The sequence below is a fragment of the Opisthocomus hoazin genome, chromosome 2 (genome assembly GCF_030867145.1).
Source record: "Opisthocomus hoazin isolate bOpiHoa1 chromosome 2, bOpiHoa1.hap1, whole genome shotgun sequence".
Lineage (NCBI taxonomy): Eukaryota > Metazoa > Chordata > Aves > Opisthocomiformes > Opisthocomidae > Opisthocomus > Opisthocomus hoazin.
This window is the reverse complement of record NC_134415.1, coordinates 72598825-72618210: the sequence shown is the minus strand read 5'-3', so window position 1 is coordinate 72618210 and position 19386 is coordinate 72598825. Positions and strand designations below refer to the sequence as shown.

The following is a 19386-nucleotide window of genomic DNA, read 5'->3' as shown; positions in this document are numbered from 1 at the left end:
CCACTACACTCTAAGAAACAATTTTGTCCCCCAAATTTTCAGTATTTCTGATGTTCCTCTGTGAGATGAATCTGAGATTTCTTCAGAAAACAGAGACAAAACATCTCCCATGACTACAGCTTACAGCCCAAATGTCCCAGACCAAGGTTCCTCTGTGAGGCCTGACAAGCCACAGACTAGGTGCATGGTGTGGATGTGCTGTGTCCTCTATCATTGGCCATTTTACAGTGGCATTTGGACAAGAACAGAAAGTTTCTGGGATGTGTTATAGTTTCAGCAAATAGATTTATTCCATCCTTGAACTAAGGTTACTTTTGTGAGTAAAGCTAACTAAAACCAGTATATTGCCATAAATCCTGCTGTGATTAAAAAAAGTTATCCCACCAAAATACCCTATCAAAGATTTGTCAATCAGATCTCCTTTTTTTAAAAAGCAAACACATAACTGCCTAAAATTTAATCCCTGTTGGTGCCAGTTTGACAAACAGAAATACCTTACAGGAAGACAGCTGCCAATTAAAAAGTTACCTTTAACTGTTTAAATAGAAAATATTTCTGCATATTCCTCTTATGGATATAAAAATGAAAATAAAAAAGTCAATAACTCTCTATTCTTTATGAAGAAGGCAAATGGGGCATCATGCACTTTCCAGCCCAAATAAATATCAATAAATAGTTTACTGAAGGGTAAAAAAAAGATTATGTCCCCCTGTATTTCACATGCAATCAGAATGCAAAAATTTATCTCTTTTTGTTTACATGCATTCACAAAGTCCTGATACATAATAGTTTACATAGGTACTTACTTACAAGTGCGTTAAACATGGTTATATATTGTAATCCCAGCATGCCTGACAGCACAGCATTTTTCAGAGATGTTATCTGATCATCATTCTAAAGTCACTAGTAGTACTGGCCACTGCAACAATTTCACCCAAAAATCTGATTTACAATGTATTGTTAAAAGCCACTAAATTCATGGAGGGAAAGATTTTTGTAACTTGGCCAACAGCCGCAAAGTAATTATGGTGGGCCGTAATACTAAATTTGAAAAATAGGCACAGAAAATAATTATTTTGAAAAAAATTCTAAAATTTATGTGTATTTGGAATGTGTAACGCTAAAGATCACCCTTGATTGTGTTATTTCTGAGATGCCTTTAGTGTTTATGAAATGAGCTCTGTTTGGATAATATGTATTTATGTTGAGTGCAACATTTTGAAGTGACATTCAAATGTTTATACAGCTTGTTACTTATCATCCTTTTTCAGAAAATATCAGGAAAATGTAGGATAAAGAAGAAACTCAGGAGAGATAGGGACCGTAGTAATGACTTTTATTAAGTTTGCCTGCTACTTCCTTTCATAACACTCGAATTCCAGTAACTTAATTTGTTACCATATTTAACTACCTGTGGTGAAACTTTCGGTGTTGAAATTAGCTGCAAGCTGAGCTTGTTTTTTGCTAGAGAACCCCAAAAGCACAATGTAGGTACACTGAAAAAAGAAACATCTGGGAAAAAAAAAAGGTTTTCTTTTCTTGGTGTCCTGGGTTTGGCCAGGACAGGGTTAATTTTCACCGGACTCCAGGAAGGGGCACAGCCGGGGGGTGGGGGCTGACCCCACCTGGCCAAACAGAGCCCGGTATTCCATACCATGTGACGTCACGCTGGGTTCCGGTGGGGGGGGCGGTGCGGCGGGAACGCTCTCGCGGCTTGGGGGGGCGCGGCGCCAGTGCTGTTCGGGAGCGCGGCTCTCTGGGTCGTACGGTTCGTTGTTGTGTTTTCTCCTTATCTGTATGGTTGTTGTTCTTGTTTCCCTCTGTTTGCTGTTCTGTTAAACTGCCCTTATCCCTACCCACCAGTTTCTGCCTGTTTCTTTTCATTCTCCTCCGCACGCCGGCGGGGGGAGGGGTGGCCGCGTGGCGCTTTTGTTGCCGACGGCAGCCGAAACCAAAACATTAATTTGGCGCCCAAGCGTGGGGCAGGGATAACGGCAGGGCTGAGCAGCGGGTGTTAAAACTGCTTTCTTAGATCTTGTTAAATTTTGTTATAGGCATTTTTCTGTGTTAGTTAAATAGTCGCCAGTAAAAATGTTGCTGACTTTGTTCAGATGGCTGTGGTTTTTGAAGCCTTATTTGCAGTATGTGTTTATTGCCATGCTGTTCATCATCACTGGAAAAAGGATTAAGATGATGATTTTGCTGTACTGTACGATATCGACTTATGATATGATAACATCACTGTGCATGAAATTAGTCTTGTATTTGCATGCGGCACTGCGGTCATTTCCGTACCTCGGATCCTATGTCTTAGATTTTGTTAATAATCAAACCCAGTCTGTGGGGAAAACCGAAGGGGATACCTTCCCCCACTCTTTCGCCCCCCCTCTCTTCCTCAGGCTGGTCCTAAATGCTTTTGAGAATTTTGAGTACCCGTGGGATGCTCAGGGCCGAACTCTCCTTTTGTTATGCCTCCTGAACGGGTTCTGGGTTTTGTTTAGGGTTAAGCAAGTCGTTAAGAACATCCTGCAGAGACCTGCCCCGGGGCTGGATAGCTGTGAGTGGCTGGGTTTGTGGGACAGCATGGGCAGATGTCTAGAGCAGTGGGCACCTGCGGTGTGTTTTAAACTCACCCCTGAACAAATACAGAATCCGGACAATCTGGTAAAATATCTGCAAAAAGTGTGCTGCCACCCTGGGAACTCCAGAGAGACGCAGATCACCACAATGTGCTGGGGTCTGGCCCATGCCTACCGAGCCATGTTCAACACTGTTCAGTGCCTTAAAGGGGAAAGGGGGGGAAGCGAAGCGGCAGGTGCTGCAACTGGCGCTGCCCCCCCAGCCGGCCCTGCAGCCCCTCCAGCCCAGCAGGCAGTCACAGCCCCCCAGACCGGCACCGCCGCTGCCACAGCTGCAGGGTCTGCCTCGGTTTCCCTGGCAGGCACAGCAGCTGCTCCAGCCCCAGCTCCACCTGCAGGCAACGTGGCTGAGCCCAATGACCAACCTGTGCCGGTAGCAGTCGCCCCTGTAAAACTAAAGAAAGACGCAAAGAGAGCAGATGGTTCCGGGAGGGATGACGATGAGCCAGGGTCATCGCGGGAGATAGAGACAGAGATCATCACCCAGTCCCTGTCCCTGGGCGAGCTGCGAGACATGCGGAAAGATTTCAGCCGCCACCCTGGCGAGCACATTGTCACCTGGCTGCTGCGGTGCTGGGATAACGGGACCAGCAGCTTGGAGTTAGAGGGCAAGGAAGCCAAGCAGCTGGGATCCCTGGCCAGGGATGGGGGCATTGACAAGGCCATTGGGAAAAAGGAACAAGTCCTCAGCCTCTGAAGGAGACTTCTCTCAGGGGTGAGGGAGAGGTACCCCTTCAGTGATGATTTTGTATGCTATCCTGCCAAGTGGACCAATATGGAAAGGGGTATTCAGTACTTGAGGGAATTAGCTGTGCGGGAGCTGGTTTATAACAAACCAGATGATGACCAGTTAGCCACAGACCCAGATGAAGTCCAGTGCACAGCATCTATGTGGAGGAAGTTTGTGCGGAGCGCACCATCCTCATATGCCAACTCACTGGCAGTAGTAAACTGGAAAGGTAAAGAGGCACCAACAGTGGATGAGATGGCTGTCAGACTCCGCCAATATGAGGAAAGTCTCTCTTCCTCCCTTGTCTCAGCTGTGAATAAATTGTCCCGACAGTTCCAGCAATTCAAAGAGGATATGTCCTACTCCCCATCTGTGCGGGCCCGCATCTCAGCTATTAGGGGCAAGCGTTTCTCTGCTCAGGAGAGAGAGTACAGAGGCTACACACCATGGGGCACCCTGTGGTTTTACCTGCGTGACCACGGAGAGGACATGAGGAAGTGGGATGGAAAACCCACCTCAAGTCTAGAGGCACGAGTACGTGAGTTGCGAGGTAAAACAATCACAAAAGGGGATTCTGTTAGGAAAAATGCTGCTCCAGTTTCCAGAAGCCAGCTCTCCAGACCAGGCAGACAGTTTGACCTTGATTCCGATCCTCTGGAGGGGACCTTCAAGTCATTTTTACAGCAGGTGGGCAGCAAATTCTCTGACGAGGATTAGAGGGGCCCTGCCTCCAGCCAGGTGGAGGAAAGGGACAACCGTGTTTATTGGACGGTGTGGATTCGGTGGCCTGGCACGTCAGATCCACAAGAGTATAAAGCTCTAGTGGACACTGGTGCACAGTGTACTTTAATGCCATCAGAGTTCAAAGGGTCAGAGTCCATTTGCATTTCGGGAGTGACAGGGGGGTCCCAAGAGCTGAGTGTACTGGAGGCTGAAGTGAGCCTCACTGGGCAGGACTGGCAGAAGCACCCCATTGTAACTGGCCCCGAGGCTCCGTGCATCCTTGGGATAGAGTGTCTTAGGAGAGGGTATTTCAAGGACCCCAAAGGGTATCGGTGGGCTTTTGGCATAGCTGCTGTGGAGACGGAAGAAATTAAACAGCTGTCCATTTTGCCTGGTCTCTCAGAGGATCCTTCCGTTGTGGGGTTGCTGAGGGTTGAAGAACAACAGGTGCCAATCGCGACCACAACGGTGCACCGGCGACAGTATCGTACCAACCGAGACTCCCTTCTCCCCATTCATCAGCTGATCCGCCAGCTGGAGAGTCAAGGAGTGATCAGCAAAACTCGCTCACCCTTTAATAGTCCCATATGGCCAGTGAGAAAGTCTACTGGAGAGTGGAGACTGACAATAGACTACCGTGGCCTGAATGAAGTCACACCACCGCTGAGTGCTGCCGTGCCAGACATGCTAGAACTTCAATATCAGCTGGAGTCAAAGGCAGCCAAGTGGTACGCTACAATTGACATCGCTAATGCATTCTTCTCCATCCCTTTGGCAGCAGAGTGCAGGCCACAGTTTGCTTTCACCTGGAGGGGCATCCAGTACACCTGGAATCGACTGCCCCACTGGTGGAAACACAGTCCCACCATTTGCCATGGACTAATCCAGACTGGACTGGAAAAAGGTGAAGCTCCAGAACATCTGCAGTACATTGACGACATCATTATATCGGGCGACACAGCGGAGGAGGTTTTTGAGAAAGGGGAGAAAATAGTTCAGATCCTTCTGAAAGCCGGTTTCGCCATTAAGCGAAGTAAAGTCAAGGGACCTGCTCAAGAGATCCAGTTTTTGGGAATAAAATGGCAGGATGGGCGCCGTCAAATCCCAATGGATGTCATCAACAAAATAGCAGCTATGTCTCCACCAACCAGCAAAAAGGAAGCACAGGCCTTCCTGGGTGTTGTGGGTTTTTGGAGGATGCACATCCCAAATTACAGCCAGATTGTAAGTCCTCTGTACCACGTGACCCGGAAGAAGAATGATTTTGAATGGGGCCCTGAGCAACGACAGGCATTTGAACAGAATAAACGGGAGATAGTTCATGCCGTAGGCCTTGGTCCAGTCCGGTCAGGGCAAGATGTTAAAAACGTGCTCTACACCGCAGCCGGGGAGAATGGCCCAACCTGGAGTCTCTGGCAGAAAGCACCAGGGGAGACTCGAGGTCGACCCCTGGGGTTCTGGAGCCGGGGATACAAAGGATCCGAGGCCCGCTATACTCCCACTGAAAAAGAGATTCTGGCAGCATATGAAGGCATTCGAGCTGCTTCAGAAGTGGTCGGCACTGAAGCACAGCTGCTCCTAGCACCACGATTGCCGGTCCTGGGCTGGATGTTCAAAGAGAGGGTCCCCTCTACGCATCATGCCACCGATGCTACGTGGAGTAAGTGGGTCGCTCTGATCACCCAGCGCGCCCGAATGGGAAACCCCAGTCACCCAGGAATTCTGGAGGTAATCATGGACTGGCCAGAAGGCAAAGATTTTGGAGCATCGCCAGAGGAGGAGGTGACACGTGCTGAAGAGGCCCCACTGTGTAACCAGCTGCCAGAAGATAAGAAACAGTATGCCCTGTTCACGGATGTGTCCTGTCGCATTGTGGGGAAGCAGTGGAGGTGGAAGGTTGCTGTATGGAGCCCTACACGACAAGTCGCCGAAACCGCCGAGGGAGAAGGTGAGTCAAGCCAGTTTGCAGAGGTGAAAGCCATCCAGCTGGCTTTAGCCATTGCCAGTCGAGAGAAGTGGCCAGTGCTCTATCTTTACACCGACTCTTGGATGGTGGCCAATGCCTTGTGGGGGTGGCTGCAGCAATGGAAGAAGAACAACTGGCAGCGCAGAGGCAAACCTATCTGGGCTGCCCCATTGTGGCAAGATATTGCTGCCCGGCTAGAGCAGTTGGCTGTAAAAGTCCGTCACGTGGACGCCCATGTCCCTAAGAGTCGGGCCACTGAAGAACATCAAAACAACCACCAGGTAGATCAGGCTGCTAAGATTGAAGTGGCTCAGGTGGATCTGGACTGGCAACATAAGGGTGAACTCTTTATAGCTCGGTGGGCCCATGACACCTCGGGCCACCAAGGAAGAGACGCGACATACCGATGGGCTCGTGACCGAGGGGTGGACTTGACCATGGACACCATTGCACAGGTTATCCAAGAATGTGACACATGCACTGCAATCAAGCAAGCCAAGCGGGTAAAGCCTCAGTGGTATGGAGGATGATGGCTAAAATATAAATATGGGGAGGCTTGGCAGATTGACTACATCACACTGCCACAAACCCGCCAAGGCAAGTGCTATGTGCTCACAATGGTGGAGGCCACCACTGGATGGCTGGAAACCTACCCTGTGCCCCATGCCACCGCCCGGAATACCATCCTGGGCCTGGAAAAACAAGTCCTGTGGCAACATGGCACTCCCAAAAGAATTGAGTCGGACAACGGGACTCACTTTCGCAACAGCCTCATAGACACCTGTGCCAAAGAACACGGTATTGAGTGGGTGTATCACATCCCCTACCATGCACCAGCCTCGGGAAAGATCGAACGTTACAATGGGCTGCTAAAAACCACTTCGAGGGCAATGGGGGGTGGGACTTTCAAAAACTGGGATACCCATTTAGCAAAGGCCACCTGGTTGGTTAACACCAGAGGGTCCACCAACCGGGCTGGTCCTGCCCAGTCAAAACCTCAGCGCCCCGTAGAAGGGGATAAAGTCCCTGTAGTGCACATGCGGAACATATTAGGGAAGACGGTTTGCGTTAGTCCTGCCTCGGGCAAAGGCAAGCCCGTCTGCGGGATTGCTTTTGCTCAAGGACCTGGGTGTACCTGGTGGGTAATGCAGAAGGATGGGGAAGTCCGATGTGTACCTCATGGGGATTTAATTTTGGGTGAGAATAGTCCATAAATAAATTGTATAAAGTTAATTGTTAAATAACCCTGTCACTGTCTGTTATCACTGTTATAATTGTTATATTTTGTACCAGTAGTAGCATAGTAAGAATGGTCCAGATTAAAGAACGATGGACTTTTTCGATGAAAACCTAGCAGAGCACAGCAATGATGGAACTGGACCTGGTTTTTCAACAACTGGCATCCAGCAACTTCATCAAGATCAACATCTCCTGCAGACTGTGGGCACGGGCCGCACCAGATACATCAGCCGTGAGCTCCGGATGCAGCAAGTGACTGCCCATCACCACACATCACCTCTCCTGCCACGGAAGACCATTACGACAGATGGAGCCCGAAGTCATGGATAAAATGAACTCAATGGACACTTTAGAGTGATGATCCATACACTAAGGGAATGATATCTGGAGACAGGAGAAGTGGTGGTGATCAACTGGACAATGGGGGACCTGGGCATGACGTAGATGGTATGGAATAAGGGGTGGATAATGTCCTGGGTTTGGCCAGGACAGGGCTAATTTTCACCGGACTCCAGGAAGGGGCACAGCCGGGGGGTGGGGGCTGACCCCACCTGGCCAAACAGAGCCCGGTATTCCATACCATGTGACGTCACGCTGGGTTCCGGTGGGGGGGGCGGTGCGGCGGGAACGCTCTCGCGGCTTGGGGGGGCGCGGCGCCAGTGCTGTTCGGGAGAGCGGCTCTCTGGGTCGTACGGTTCGTTGTTGTGTTTTCTCCTTATCTGTATGGTTGTTGTTCTTGTTTCCCTCTGTTTGCTGTTCTGTTAAACTGCCCTTATCCCGACCCACCAGTTTCTGCCTCTTTCTTTTCATTCTCCTCCGCACGCCGGCGGGGGGAGGGGTGGCCGCGTGGCGCTTTTGTTGCCGGCGGCAGCCGAAACCAAAACATTTGGTATGAAAAATCTTTTCTTCAAAAAGCATCAGTCTCCTAGGAGGCTAGAGGTGCAATGTTGAGAGCAGAAGACATCTGACTTTCATGTCAAAGGTGATGAGACTGAGATGGGAATCTGTGGTGGAGATTTTGACTGCTCAAGCAAAACAAGTAGTCCGCCTTGGTAGAATACTAACGCTAATCTAGCAAAGTGCCTGGGTCAGGTGATTTTTGGGGTGACTGGAAGAAACAATAGGTGATGTACAACTTAAGCAAAGAGCTTGAGGAGAAAAATGGACGTTGCTGTGTCAAGAGATTGTGGCCAAGCGGCTGGAACACAGAGGTGTAGGCAAGGCTACAGTCATCGATAAATTTAGCTGTAACTACTTTTCACTGGAGAAAAGCTTACTGACAAAAGGAGAAGATATAGATTCTGCTTAAAAAAAAAAAAAAAAATCAAAGCCCATGAAAGAATTAATCAAAGCTCTTCGTCGACTCTTTCATCTTAGGGAAGGGTATACTAAAAAAAGCAAATGCTTTTTTCATCTATACTAAACAAACTATAGTAAAGTATTTAAAATATCCAAATATCCAAAAGCATCTTTGTAAATAACAAGTGACATCTGACACAAGAATTGGAAACTCTACCTTTTGATTTTCAAAACTTTTCAATGAAACTTTTCTAAAATCTATGGAAATTCTACAAATATTTGTGAAAAAAATTGTTCACATTTTTAACTGGAATGGCATTGGAATGAATCTGAAATATTTCACTCTGAAATGAAAGTTCCCCATTTTCTTCAATTTTCTCTTTTCAGGGGGGATTTAGATGAACTAAAGCACAATGTTTCATGGATTTATCCTCATATTAAGACAATGTTTATACATCAGTAAATTAAGCAGGTTAACTTGCTAAAATATTGAACTATTTTGGTACATTGTATGATATGTGAGATCTAGTAGCTACTATTAGAGTACAAGATTTGTTAAGCAAGGTGTTATGCTTCCAGATGCAGGTACAGAAAGAGGACGTTTTTAAGGCCTATTAAAAAAGGCCTTTTATTCCATGTGGTCTTTGTGGATTCTGCCAGTACAAAATTACTCATTTATAAAAGAAAATCTCATCATCATGCCTTGCTGGGATGGGTCTTTTATATAATCAAGCAACCAGAGCATTGAAGTAGACATATTGCAAATGTCTGTTGTATTTTTTTTACTTATTTATACATTTTCTGGTAAGTATCTTATATATTGTCTTCTTTATTGCTGATGAGATTCACACTTTCTGTAAACTGAGTGGTCTGTCTTTAGCATATTCTAACTTTTTAAGCAAACCAAAGTCAGCTGTCTGTATATTAAGTCTATGCAGGATGAAATGGTTTCAGAATGACAGTTTTTGGTATGTTCTTTTTCACCATTTCTGTTTCATGTTGTCCTTCTTAGGCTGCTTTATCATGCAAACCTCAACTGCAAAACAAGCAGTTAAAAACTTCGTTCAAAGGATAGCAATGTCTTTGGAACTGTGTCTGTATCAGTATCTGCACCAGTGTTATGATACAATCCATAACCAGGAGAACAATTTGAGTTTTGGCATGCAAAGAAGACTAAAAATGTCCTATTCTGCCTTCATAATTCCCACATTCAATGTGAATGCAGAATGTGTCTTTCAAGCCGAAGAGGGTTCTCACTGTCAATGCATTGTCTCGTATCTTCAGGGCCAATGTTACCCCAAAAAGATAAAAGTAGGAGTAAAACATGTGGTTTAACACTAGATGTCTTTTTTCAGGTTAGCAGAGACAAAAAAGCCCTAAGCTTTTGTTTTGGAGGTAGTTTATGAGAATGCATATAGTTACTGTAATTTCCCTATGAGTATTACTGAGGAAATAAAAAAAGCCTATGCTGGAAAAATGTATAAATATTTTTTTAATAAATTGCATTTAATGTTGTTATGTAAGTTCATCTGATACCTAAGACTAATTTGTTTCTGAAAGGCTGGAGGAGAGTGTATTTGCTTTTTTGTTTTTCACTTTGTGAAAGGGCACTTTTTTCCTCATAAAGAAAGAGAAATCTCTGAAATTATTTTTGATATTTTAAAATGATTTTTGCCTGGATGGAAATCCGTTTGGAGTGAGAACAGCCAAGATGAGTTCCAAAAGGCAGAGAAACAAACAACCCCTGTGGGTTCAGGGTTTGTGTGAAGCTGTTCAGGTCTGGTCAAAAGGAAATGCAAAGTACATTCCATAGTATCAGCCATTCTTCCCTGTTTTGTGTCATCTGCAAACTTGCTGGGGGTACAGTCTACTGCATCATCCAGATCATTAACAAAACTGTTAAGTAAAACCTATATTGACCGTTGGGTTGCCCTGCTAGCTACTGGCCTCCACTGGAATTCCTGCCACTGATAACCACCCTCTGGGTCTGGCAGTTGAGTCAGTTTTCAGTCCACCTCCCCAACTGCTGTGATTGTTCAAAGACTGTTAATTTGGCTTTGAGGATTTATTTTAACATTTAAAGAGCCAGAATGCAAATTACATACTATTCATTGTTAATTGTTCTCATCAAGCTTATTGTATGGAAAAGGTAACAGGTAAAAGGCAACTAGCTGACACAAGTCCCAGTAATGAATGAGACACCAGAGAACAAATACAATCCCAAAGTCATAAGGTTGTTGGAATCGTTAAACAGTGATTTTAGATGCTGTTTCATTTCCACATATTCACACAAGGCAAAGATATCAGCTTAAATATGACTTGGCTGAGAACCAGCAGACAGGCTCATGGAAGTCCAAATACATTCCAGAATCAGATCTAATTTTCAAGGCATGCGGATCTCTCATATCCCCTACAGATACTGTTATGGTGTCATCCACAAGTCCTTTACCATCCCAAATAGACTGATTACTCTGTGTCTCTTCCTTGGTAAAAGCAGTAAAGAGTTAAATCCACCTGTATATGGCATAAACCATCCATTTATGTAAATCTGCATAGAATATTAGATTTAATATATGGGAAAGCTTCACACTCAGGTTTGAATATTTCGTAACAGGTGGTTACAGTTTTTTGCCTTATGGTGGCTGATATTGGGTAACAGTCTTTATTTACTGTATGGGCAGAAAGATTCACACTCAGCCATTTACATTTCTGAAACATGAGAAAGCAGACACTGACGAAGTGACAGTAAGATCCCAAGTCTTTCTCTGCCAAGAGAAGTATTAAGGAATTGCCGGGAAAGAGAGGAGTTTTAAGTGAGAATATGTTACCATTCCACACAAAGGGAATAAAGGGGTCCTCAACCAGGGACTCTCCTGTGACAGATATGGACGGGGAAAGATTTTCATGAGAAGCCAGGTCACCAGGACACAGACTATTAAACATCTGTCTGCTAATTATAAGAACCTTGTAGTGGAAGAGACACTAAAAATCTCAGTGCTAGGTAAGCACTGACTTGTTCATTTTCACTCTGCATATTTTTGCCTGTACAGACACTTGTATCCTGAGTAATCTATTTTGGAATTTTTTCTGTGTCGATTTAGCTGAAGTAGTTCTTTAAGAAAAGTGATGAGTATGGGGACACTCCATCCTTAGACACGTGATGGATCTTGAAAGTCAAGGTGCTGTAAAAGAGTTTGGCTTCCAGGCCATTGATCCACAGTTTCCAACGGATGATAGGCTCTAACTCCATTTAAGCAGCATGTCTGGTTTGGGAATTGGTAATTCAGGGGCTAAAGAGGGAAAAACAGTTTTAATTTCCTGCTTTAGCTGTATGCTGTCTGGTTGGGAACACATTTAAACTCCAAGGATGTCCAGGGACCTTGTGATAATTATCATCAAAGCTTCTCTTGAATTATTATAACTTAGCATAATTTTAAGGAAGATTAATTAGGTATAGCTTTCTACCATTCAAAATGCCAAACTACCATTCAAGTGCTTACTCAAGCAATAAATGGGAGTTTTGTTTAAGGAATTATGGTGATCAAAACAAACAAAAATGTATTTTTTCACTATAGTCTTTTTTAAAATTAATCTTATAAGGAAAAGGAGTAGAAAAATCAGAGCAGAATAAAAGTTGCTAATCCTAAAGAATATGAAGGCATTCCTGTTTATGTGTTATAACGGTTAAAGTCCCATTTTTACTATTGTTGAATAGCTGGTTTTAAGGAAAGTCAGCAAATAAAATATTCATTAAAAAGCAATAGCTTTTAGCAATAGCAGTTTTGGTATTAGGGAAAAATTACAGGGAATGTGTGAGGAAATAATTTTTATTACTAGTGTTATCTAGTTTGAATCAAATTTCTTCACTTACAGGCTTACCTAATAGAATTAAACAATTCAACAAAGCACAAAAATTCAGGTAATCATAGCATTAGAAACAACTAATTAGTAAGCAATTGTAAGTAGGAGGAAAGTATTAACAACTGCACTCATTTCTTTCTGATTGCTTCTCAGGAATGTACATACTGTTTTTTGGTTCAGCAATCAATATTGAACCACACAAGAACAAAGAAAATTTGTTCCAGCAACTGCGGAGCTGAAATTTTTTTCACTTACTAAAAGGCAAGGAAGACAAGCAGGTACTTTCCCCCTTGCTCTGCTCCTTTCCCTGTAAAAAAATTTGAGCTCTTTTCCTTAACATGTCAGTAAAACTACAGTATGACAAACTGACCAGAGAAAGCACAGGGGCAGATAGGGAAGTGAAGTGGTGTGGAATCCTTGCTAAATGTCATAAATTTTTGCCTTCACACTTTCTAAAACAAGTATGCAAGTCTTTGTGCTTAGTGGCACTCTGTGACTGACAATTAAAAACCATTTCTCTAATAGCAAAGCTGAATGCTGAGGGACTAGGCAGAAGATCAAATACTGATTCCTTAAATTCATAACATGGTCCATGTTTAGATATTGGCTATTCAAAACAACATCATTTGCTTCAAAAATTATATTTATCTTTTTTTGATAAATCCTTTTCAGCTCCTTTCTTAATATTGAGCATGCTCTACAGCCACACTACTGCAATTCTCAGGAAGTACAATGCTTAATGGGAAGGAGAAGGGGGAAAAGCAGAGGAGAAAACTTTTATACGTCCATTAAACATAAGGAAGAAATATCACTACCACTTTATATCAAATCCATATATCTAAAAAAATCCCCTTAAAATGATTTTTTTATAGCATTTTATAGACAAAATGTAGACAGGGAAAAAAAGAAATTGTCCCAATGGGATGTTTCTTTTGGATCTTATTTTGTGTCTTGAAAAAAGAAAGAAAATGAAGGATGTCAGAAAGTAGCTCTCAAAGCTACTTTCAAATTGTCTGTGATATAATTCAAGTAATTACTCATCTTTGTAAAGACCATCCAAGTTTTCATATTAATTTTAGCAGGGGGTCTGTCAAGTAACAAGCTATTGAATAAAAAAGTACTAAAAGTGTTTGAGTAGCAGAGTTAAATACTAGCAACAACATTGTTATTACAGCCGTGAGAACTCAGATTGCATGTTCTCCTTAATGGCTCTTTTTCAAGAATTGTGGGACTGCAAGGTCTGGAGAAGGTGAAATATACTTCAAAATAATAAACACACTTTCTCTCAAAAATAGTGCTCAACGGTGAGCAAGAAACACCCATAAGATTGTTTCACTGCTTATGAGTGTCTGTGATCCCAACTCACTCAGGAAAATTGCTCAATACACAAAAGAAACCAGTCTTTATCAGTATTTCAATCAGTGGGACAAAAATAGTATCAGTACAAAGTCAGTAGAACATGTCTTCAATAACACTTGATATAAAGGATGTTGTAAATGTATCAAGTCAATAGCACTAAAGGTCACTCTGGTTGTATTTAATATATTAGAGGGGAAAAAATTCACAACAGTAAAAACATATACAAGATCCCAAGACCAGAACTGGTTAACACCAGTTATGATTTGTTACTTATCAAAGTCAGTGCTCTTTTTGAAACAACAACAAAGCTCAATGAATGACATCTTTATTCCAACAAAACCAATTTCTGCAGTAAAAGGAGAAACCTATCATGTCTGTGTTTTAGCTTGAATGTGATAGATGACACCTAACAAACATTTAAAGGAGTAAAAATTCTGTATGTTGCTAACTGGCTCTTGCATTGTGTAGTAAGAAGGCGTAATGGATAAATAAGATGTATGTCAAGGGAAAAGTCTTCTATTCCATGTTATGGTCACTGCACATAAACTGCGTAACTCTCACATAGATGTGTGAATATCTCCAAAGTGTGACATTCCCCCAAAATTCATTAAAAAATCCTTTTTGTTAGACAGTAGAACCATGCAAGATGTAACAGTGAGACACATACGTGGTAAGACGGACACTTCCAACACAGCATAGCAATGATCAGAGTACACAGTCTTTACAATTTTGCTGGCATTGAGCTTTCAAAGGAGTCTTGTCCTGGCATTATGTGTTTTACTAGTGAAACACAGGAGCAAACAGATGAATCATTCAAGGAATGATATTTAAGAAGGACCAGAAATTAATGCAGGCCTGATCCAAATTCTGTCAAAATCTGTTGGAACTTTTCACAGTCTGCAGTGGTAATTACTTCAGACTGCAGTGGTGTTTGGTGGGCAACGATATAGAACTGGATTTTACTGCTATTGCTCAATAAACACGACACTCTCTTGACAGGATGCACTGTGTGCTGATCATGTACCTTAGGCATGTTCATGTGACACGGTCTCTGTTGACTCATTCCTATGGCCAGCAGGTCCAACTAATGTGATTACAACATATTGCATTAAAATCATTGTTTCTAAAGAACTCTCAGTCACTAAAAGATCGGTTTAAACTTTTAACACATTTATGCACACAAAAAACATATAGAACCAAACAAGAAGGTAAAAACAATCAGGGATCTTCTTATGTTAACAAGAATAGATACCAAGTAACTGGAAGTTAATAACAGATATTCATTCAGCTGTGAAGGCAAGGGATGGAGAGAGGAGGGGAGGAGAGAGGAAGACAGAGGAGGGAAAAGGATCAGTGAATAATATCAGCGAAGCAACTAATGAAAGTGAAGCTGGTATTTGAATGATGCAAGTGCTTTCTTTGTTTCAGTTATCATAGTAAAAGAAATAATTATTAAATAAGGGTTTTTTATGATTGTAGTATTATGTGTACACATTTATCTTCCTCAGTGAGAGCTTTTCTACTGGGAGCAGCAGCACTGCTTTATGGCAATAAAAACTCAGGAAACGGATAGCGCTTGAACGATGTTATTGATGAATTCTGATAGGCCCAAACTCACCCTGCTTAACATCAGACTCTCAAGGCACTACCTGCTGGATTTAGCTCTAGCCACATGACATAATAGGAGGCAATCCAGATTTTGAAGAGGGTGACTAACGCGTTGGAGAAGTTCTTCTCTCATTGACCATGGAGCTTGTGCAAATATGGCCTTATTTAAGTGCTTATGATTAGGAGGATCAAATCTGTGCCTGTGTATTACTTATAATGAAAAATGAACCTAAATTAGAAAGTCTTCTTCACCCTGAATTTGTACAGTTCTAGGAACAAGGAAAACCAGAAGGAAACTGTAGGAGCTCAATAGGCTGGCTTCTTTAAAATATTTCACAGCATCTGCTGTCAGTTTTTGGTCTCACTGATTAACAATAGATTATGGTTTGTCCACTGGATTTCACTACACTGATGATAATTTGGAATCATGAACTCACTCCAACTTCAGGATGCCTGTTTTTCAGCTGATAAATGTTAAAAACAAAATATATGTTGACAAAAAAGTGAGACAGTTGCTCTGCCCTCTAAGCCATGTCCCCATTGGAACAAAAAGAATATGACATTGGAGGAATTACTTTCCTAAGGTTCAAGAGGGATTTGAAGAAATGGCCATTTATCTGGAACAAAGATAAATAATCTCTGACTCAGAAAACTGTTGAAGAATTACATTTTATATAGATCTTTACTTCCATGAGACATGTCATGGAGATACATAATACGTACTTTTCTTCTCTTTTCTTGCAGTGTGATTTAAGAAGGTATACCAGTCAAACTGAAGGGCAAAGGCAGCTTAGCAATGAGAAACCATAAGATACTAGTTATTAATATTTCATTTGAGGCAAAATAATTCAGAGAATTATACTGAGATATATATTTAATTTGACTTGGCACAAATTTAGTACATATTTATAAATGCTTGGAGTCATTTAGTTTAATTTTAGTGAAATGTTTTGACCCAGTGAAGAGGAAGGGAATGAAATCATTGTCCAACAGGCATAAATAACATTACTAATTGGATTCATTTTGCAAAGTTAGGCAAATCAGATTCTCATTACTGGATCCAAACCACCATGCTAAAAAATTGTAATTTTTTTTCATAGTTTTTTTTTCCATAGGCTCTGACCCTCATATGTTGTTTAGTTAGACCAATTTATCCCTACTTTTACAGTAAATACAGGTGTGCCTCTAATAATTTGGTAGGCAAATCAGTATGAGAAGTAATCACTTAATGAACTACTTGTAAAAAATCCAACTTTCAACTACCTTGTCCATTCTCAACTTCTGCTCATCCTCCAATTTCTATTTTTAATGAAAAATTCCTCTTTATTTTTGGGATCTCTCCCTGGAGTTTAAGTTTTCGCTTAGTGTATTCCCTGGTAGAATTTTTCTCATTCCCTTTTGATGTAAACAACCATTCCAAGCTCAGAGGGTACATTATGAAGTGTAGCGGGAGAGGTCCAGTAACGTTTGTGGACCAGGATTTAGAGTGGACTTCAGGCACCTTGAACATGGTTTAGCTCGAATGACAACACCTACATTTGAAGTCACGTTTGTGACACTCCAGTAGCAATTCTCTGGAATTACGCAAATTCAAGAGGAACAGGCAGCTGGTCTTCCACCCAAATTATTAACTCAGTAGCCCTAGTGCCCTCCTGGGAAGTGGAAGATATAAAACTGAGTCTCTCCAGGTAAAGAGAGCTCTGAAAGAGAGTCAACTAAACCCCTTGGAGAGTACACAATGATTACAACAAATGGGATTACATCAGGCTGTCGGGAAGTCACCAGTGGGGTTTCTCAGGGCTCAGTTTTAGGGCCTGATCTCTTCAGTGTTTTTACAGATGATTTGGATGCAGGAATCAAATGTATATTAAGTACGTTTGCCGATGATACTAAATTAGGAGGAGTTGCGGACTCTCTCGAGGGTAGAGAGGCCTTACACAGAGATCTGTATAGACTAGAGAGCTGGGCAATCACCAGCTGTATGAAATTTGACAAGACCAAGTGTCAGGTTATGCACCTGGGGTAGGGTAATCTTTGTTAAACATACAAACTGGGGGATGAGAGGCTGATGAGCAGTCATGCAGAAAGAGACCTGGGGGTTTGAGTTGATGGCAAGTTAAATATGAGTCAACAGTGTGCCCTGGCAGCCAAAAGGACCAAGCGTGTCCTGGGGTGCATCGAGCACAGTATAGCTAGCTGGTTGAGGGAGGTGATTGTCCCACTCCACACTGCACTGGTGTGGCCTCACTTTGAGTACTGCGTGCAGTATTGAGTTCCTCAATACAAGAAGGAGATTGAGCTACTAAAGTGTGTCCAGAGAAGGGTGACCAAGATGGTGAAAGGTCGCAAGGGCAAGACTTACGAGGAGCGGCTGAGGTCACTTGGTTTGTTCAGTTTGGAAAAGAGAAGACTGTGGGGTGACCTCATTGCAGACTACAACTTCCTCAAGGGGAACAGTGGAGGGAGAGGTGCCGATCTCCTTTTTCTGGCGATCAGTGATAGGACACATGGAAATAGAATGAAGTTGCATCAGGGGAAGTTCAGATTGGACATTAGGAAAAGGTTCTTCAATGAGAGGGTGGTCGGTCACTGGAACAGGCTCGCCAGGAAAGCAGTCAAGGCACCAAGCCTGTCAGAGTTCAAGGGGCATCTGGACAATGCTCTTGGTCATATAGTTTAGTTTTAGATAGTCCTCTCAGGAGCAGACAGTTCAGCTCAATGATACTTATGAGTCCCTTCCAACTCAAGAAATTTCATGTTTTTATGATTCTATGATACACAAGGATAGAGAAAGTATCACTGTCATCACCATTTTAGAAGCAAAGTAATCACAGCTGCATTGTGTCAAGCGCTTGATGTTGCTGATGTGTTAGTTGTAGCCAAAGTGTATCTGGCAGTCAGGAATTGTCAAGCAAGTTTCTGGATCCTAATGAAGTTTCTGTAGGAACTGGGTACTGGGCCAGCAATTTTACATGTTTCAAAACCAGAGATGTAGGGGCCAAAAAGTTCTGTGCTTAATGAATGTGAAAACCTTAGGCTTTATGGAACCTCTTTGACAGACTCTTTGGGATGTTAAAATCTTCTAAAATACTGTCTTGGGTCTGACCTTGTATTTTTAAGAGTGGTTTTCACTGTTGATTGACAAGGACTCTCTCCGCTCATTAATCTTTGGGATATATCTCTCATAGCTTTTAGATTAGAACCTTGTCAATGTGGTCTATAAAACACATTCACAGTAGCGGCACAGCTAAAGTTTGCAAAACATTAAGAAAATGTTCTTAAAGGAGCTAGTAAAGTGTAAGTGCTAGTAACATGTAGCTAATATTTAGGTGCTACATAGAAAATGAACTGAATCAACCCTTCTTTTGTCACTGTGTTGGTTACTGTAAAAACTTACAATTGTTTACTGGGCAGGTGGACTTTACATTGAGTCCAAGTAACTCTTGTCATAATGCAAAGCTGATTGAGAATCTCTCCCAGTAATTCCCAGTTGTAAACAAATCTTCACAACAAGTAAACTCAATGTAAGGTAATGGAATTACCAAATATAGCCAAAGATAAAAAAAGGAGACTAGTTCAGAGCTAGGGATAGATGTCCTCCTGTAGAAGACACAGCAAGAACCCAAAGATTCTCCCCATGACGTTCTTTTGTCTCAAAAGAGAAAACTTACCCTTTGGGCACTTAAATAGAATGTCTGTAACTTGTAATTTAGATTACAATGTCACTATGCAGATAGGCTATCTATTTTAGCACAAAAGCTGATGTATTGTTTTAATTTGTGGTGTGTATTTAGAGATTTCAAGTTTCAAAACTGAATTGCAAACTAAAAGAAATTTTCCAGTGACATTTAATCAGCTTCATACCAGACCATAAAATTTGTATTTTACCTAGCTACCACATTATGTCAGATATTTCCCTCTTTCAAGGATTTTTCAATGTAGAAAAATTCAGGAAGATTAAT

The 19386-nt window shown here is 42.4% G+C and overlaps 1 protein-coding gene across 18 annotated transcripts in view; it reads right to left on the bottom strand.

The window, feature by feature from the left end:
• TRDN (triadin) overlaps positions 1-19386 on the bottom strand; it is a 255762-nt gene that overhangs the window by 4243 nt on the left and 232133 nt on the right. Inside the window, exon 40 of one of the 18 annotated variants that reach the window (XM_075414137.1) lies at positions 10647-11886. The exons of the other annotated variants lie outside the window; for them this stretch is intronic. Coding sequence (XP_075270252.1) covers positions 11837-11886 — 50 coding nt within the window. The 3' untranslated portion in view covers positions 10647-11836. Of the gene's footprint in view, positions 1-10646; positions 11887-19386 lie in introns of those variants that run through there. 18 annotated transcript variants of the gene reach the window in all.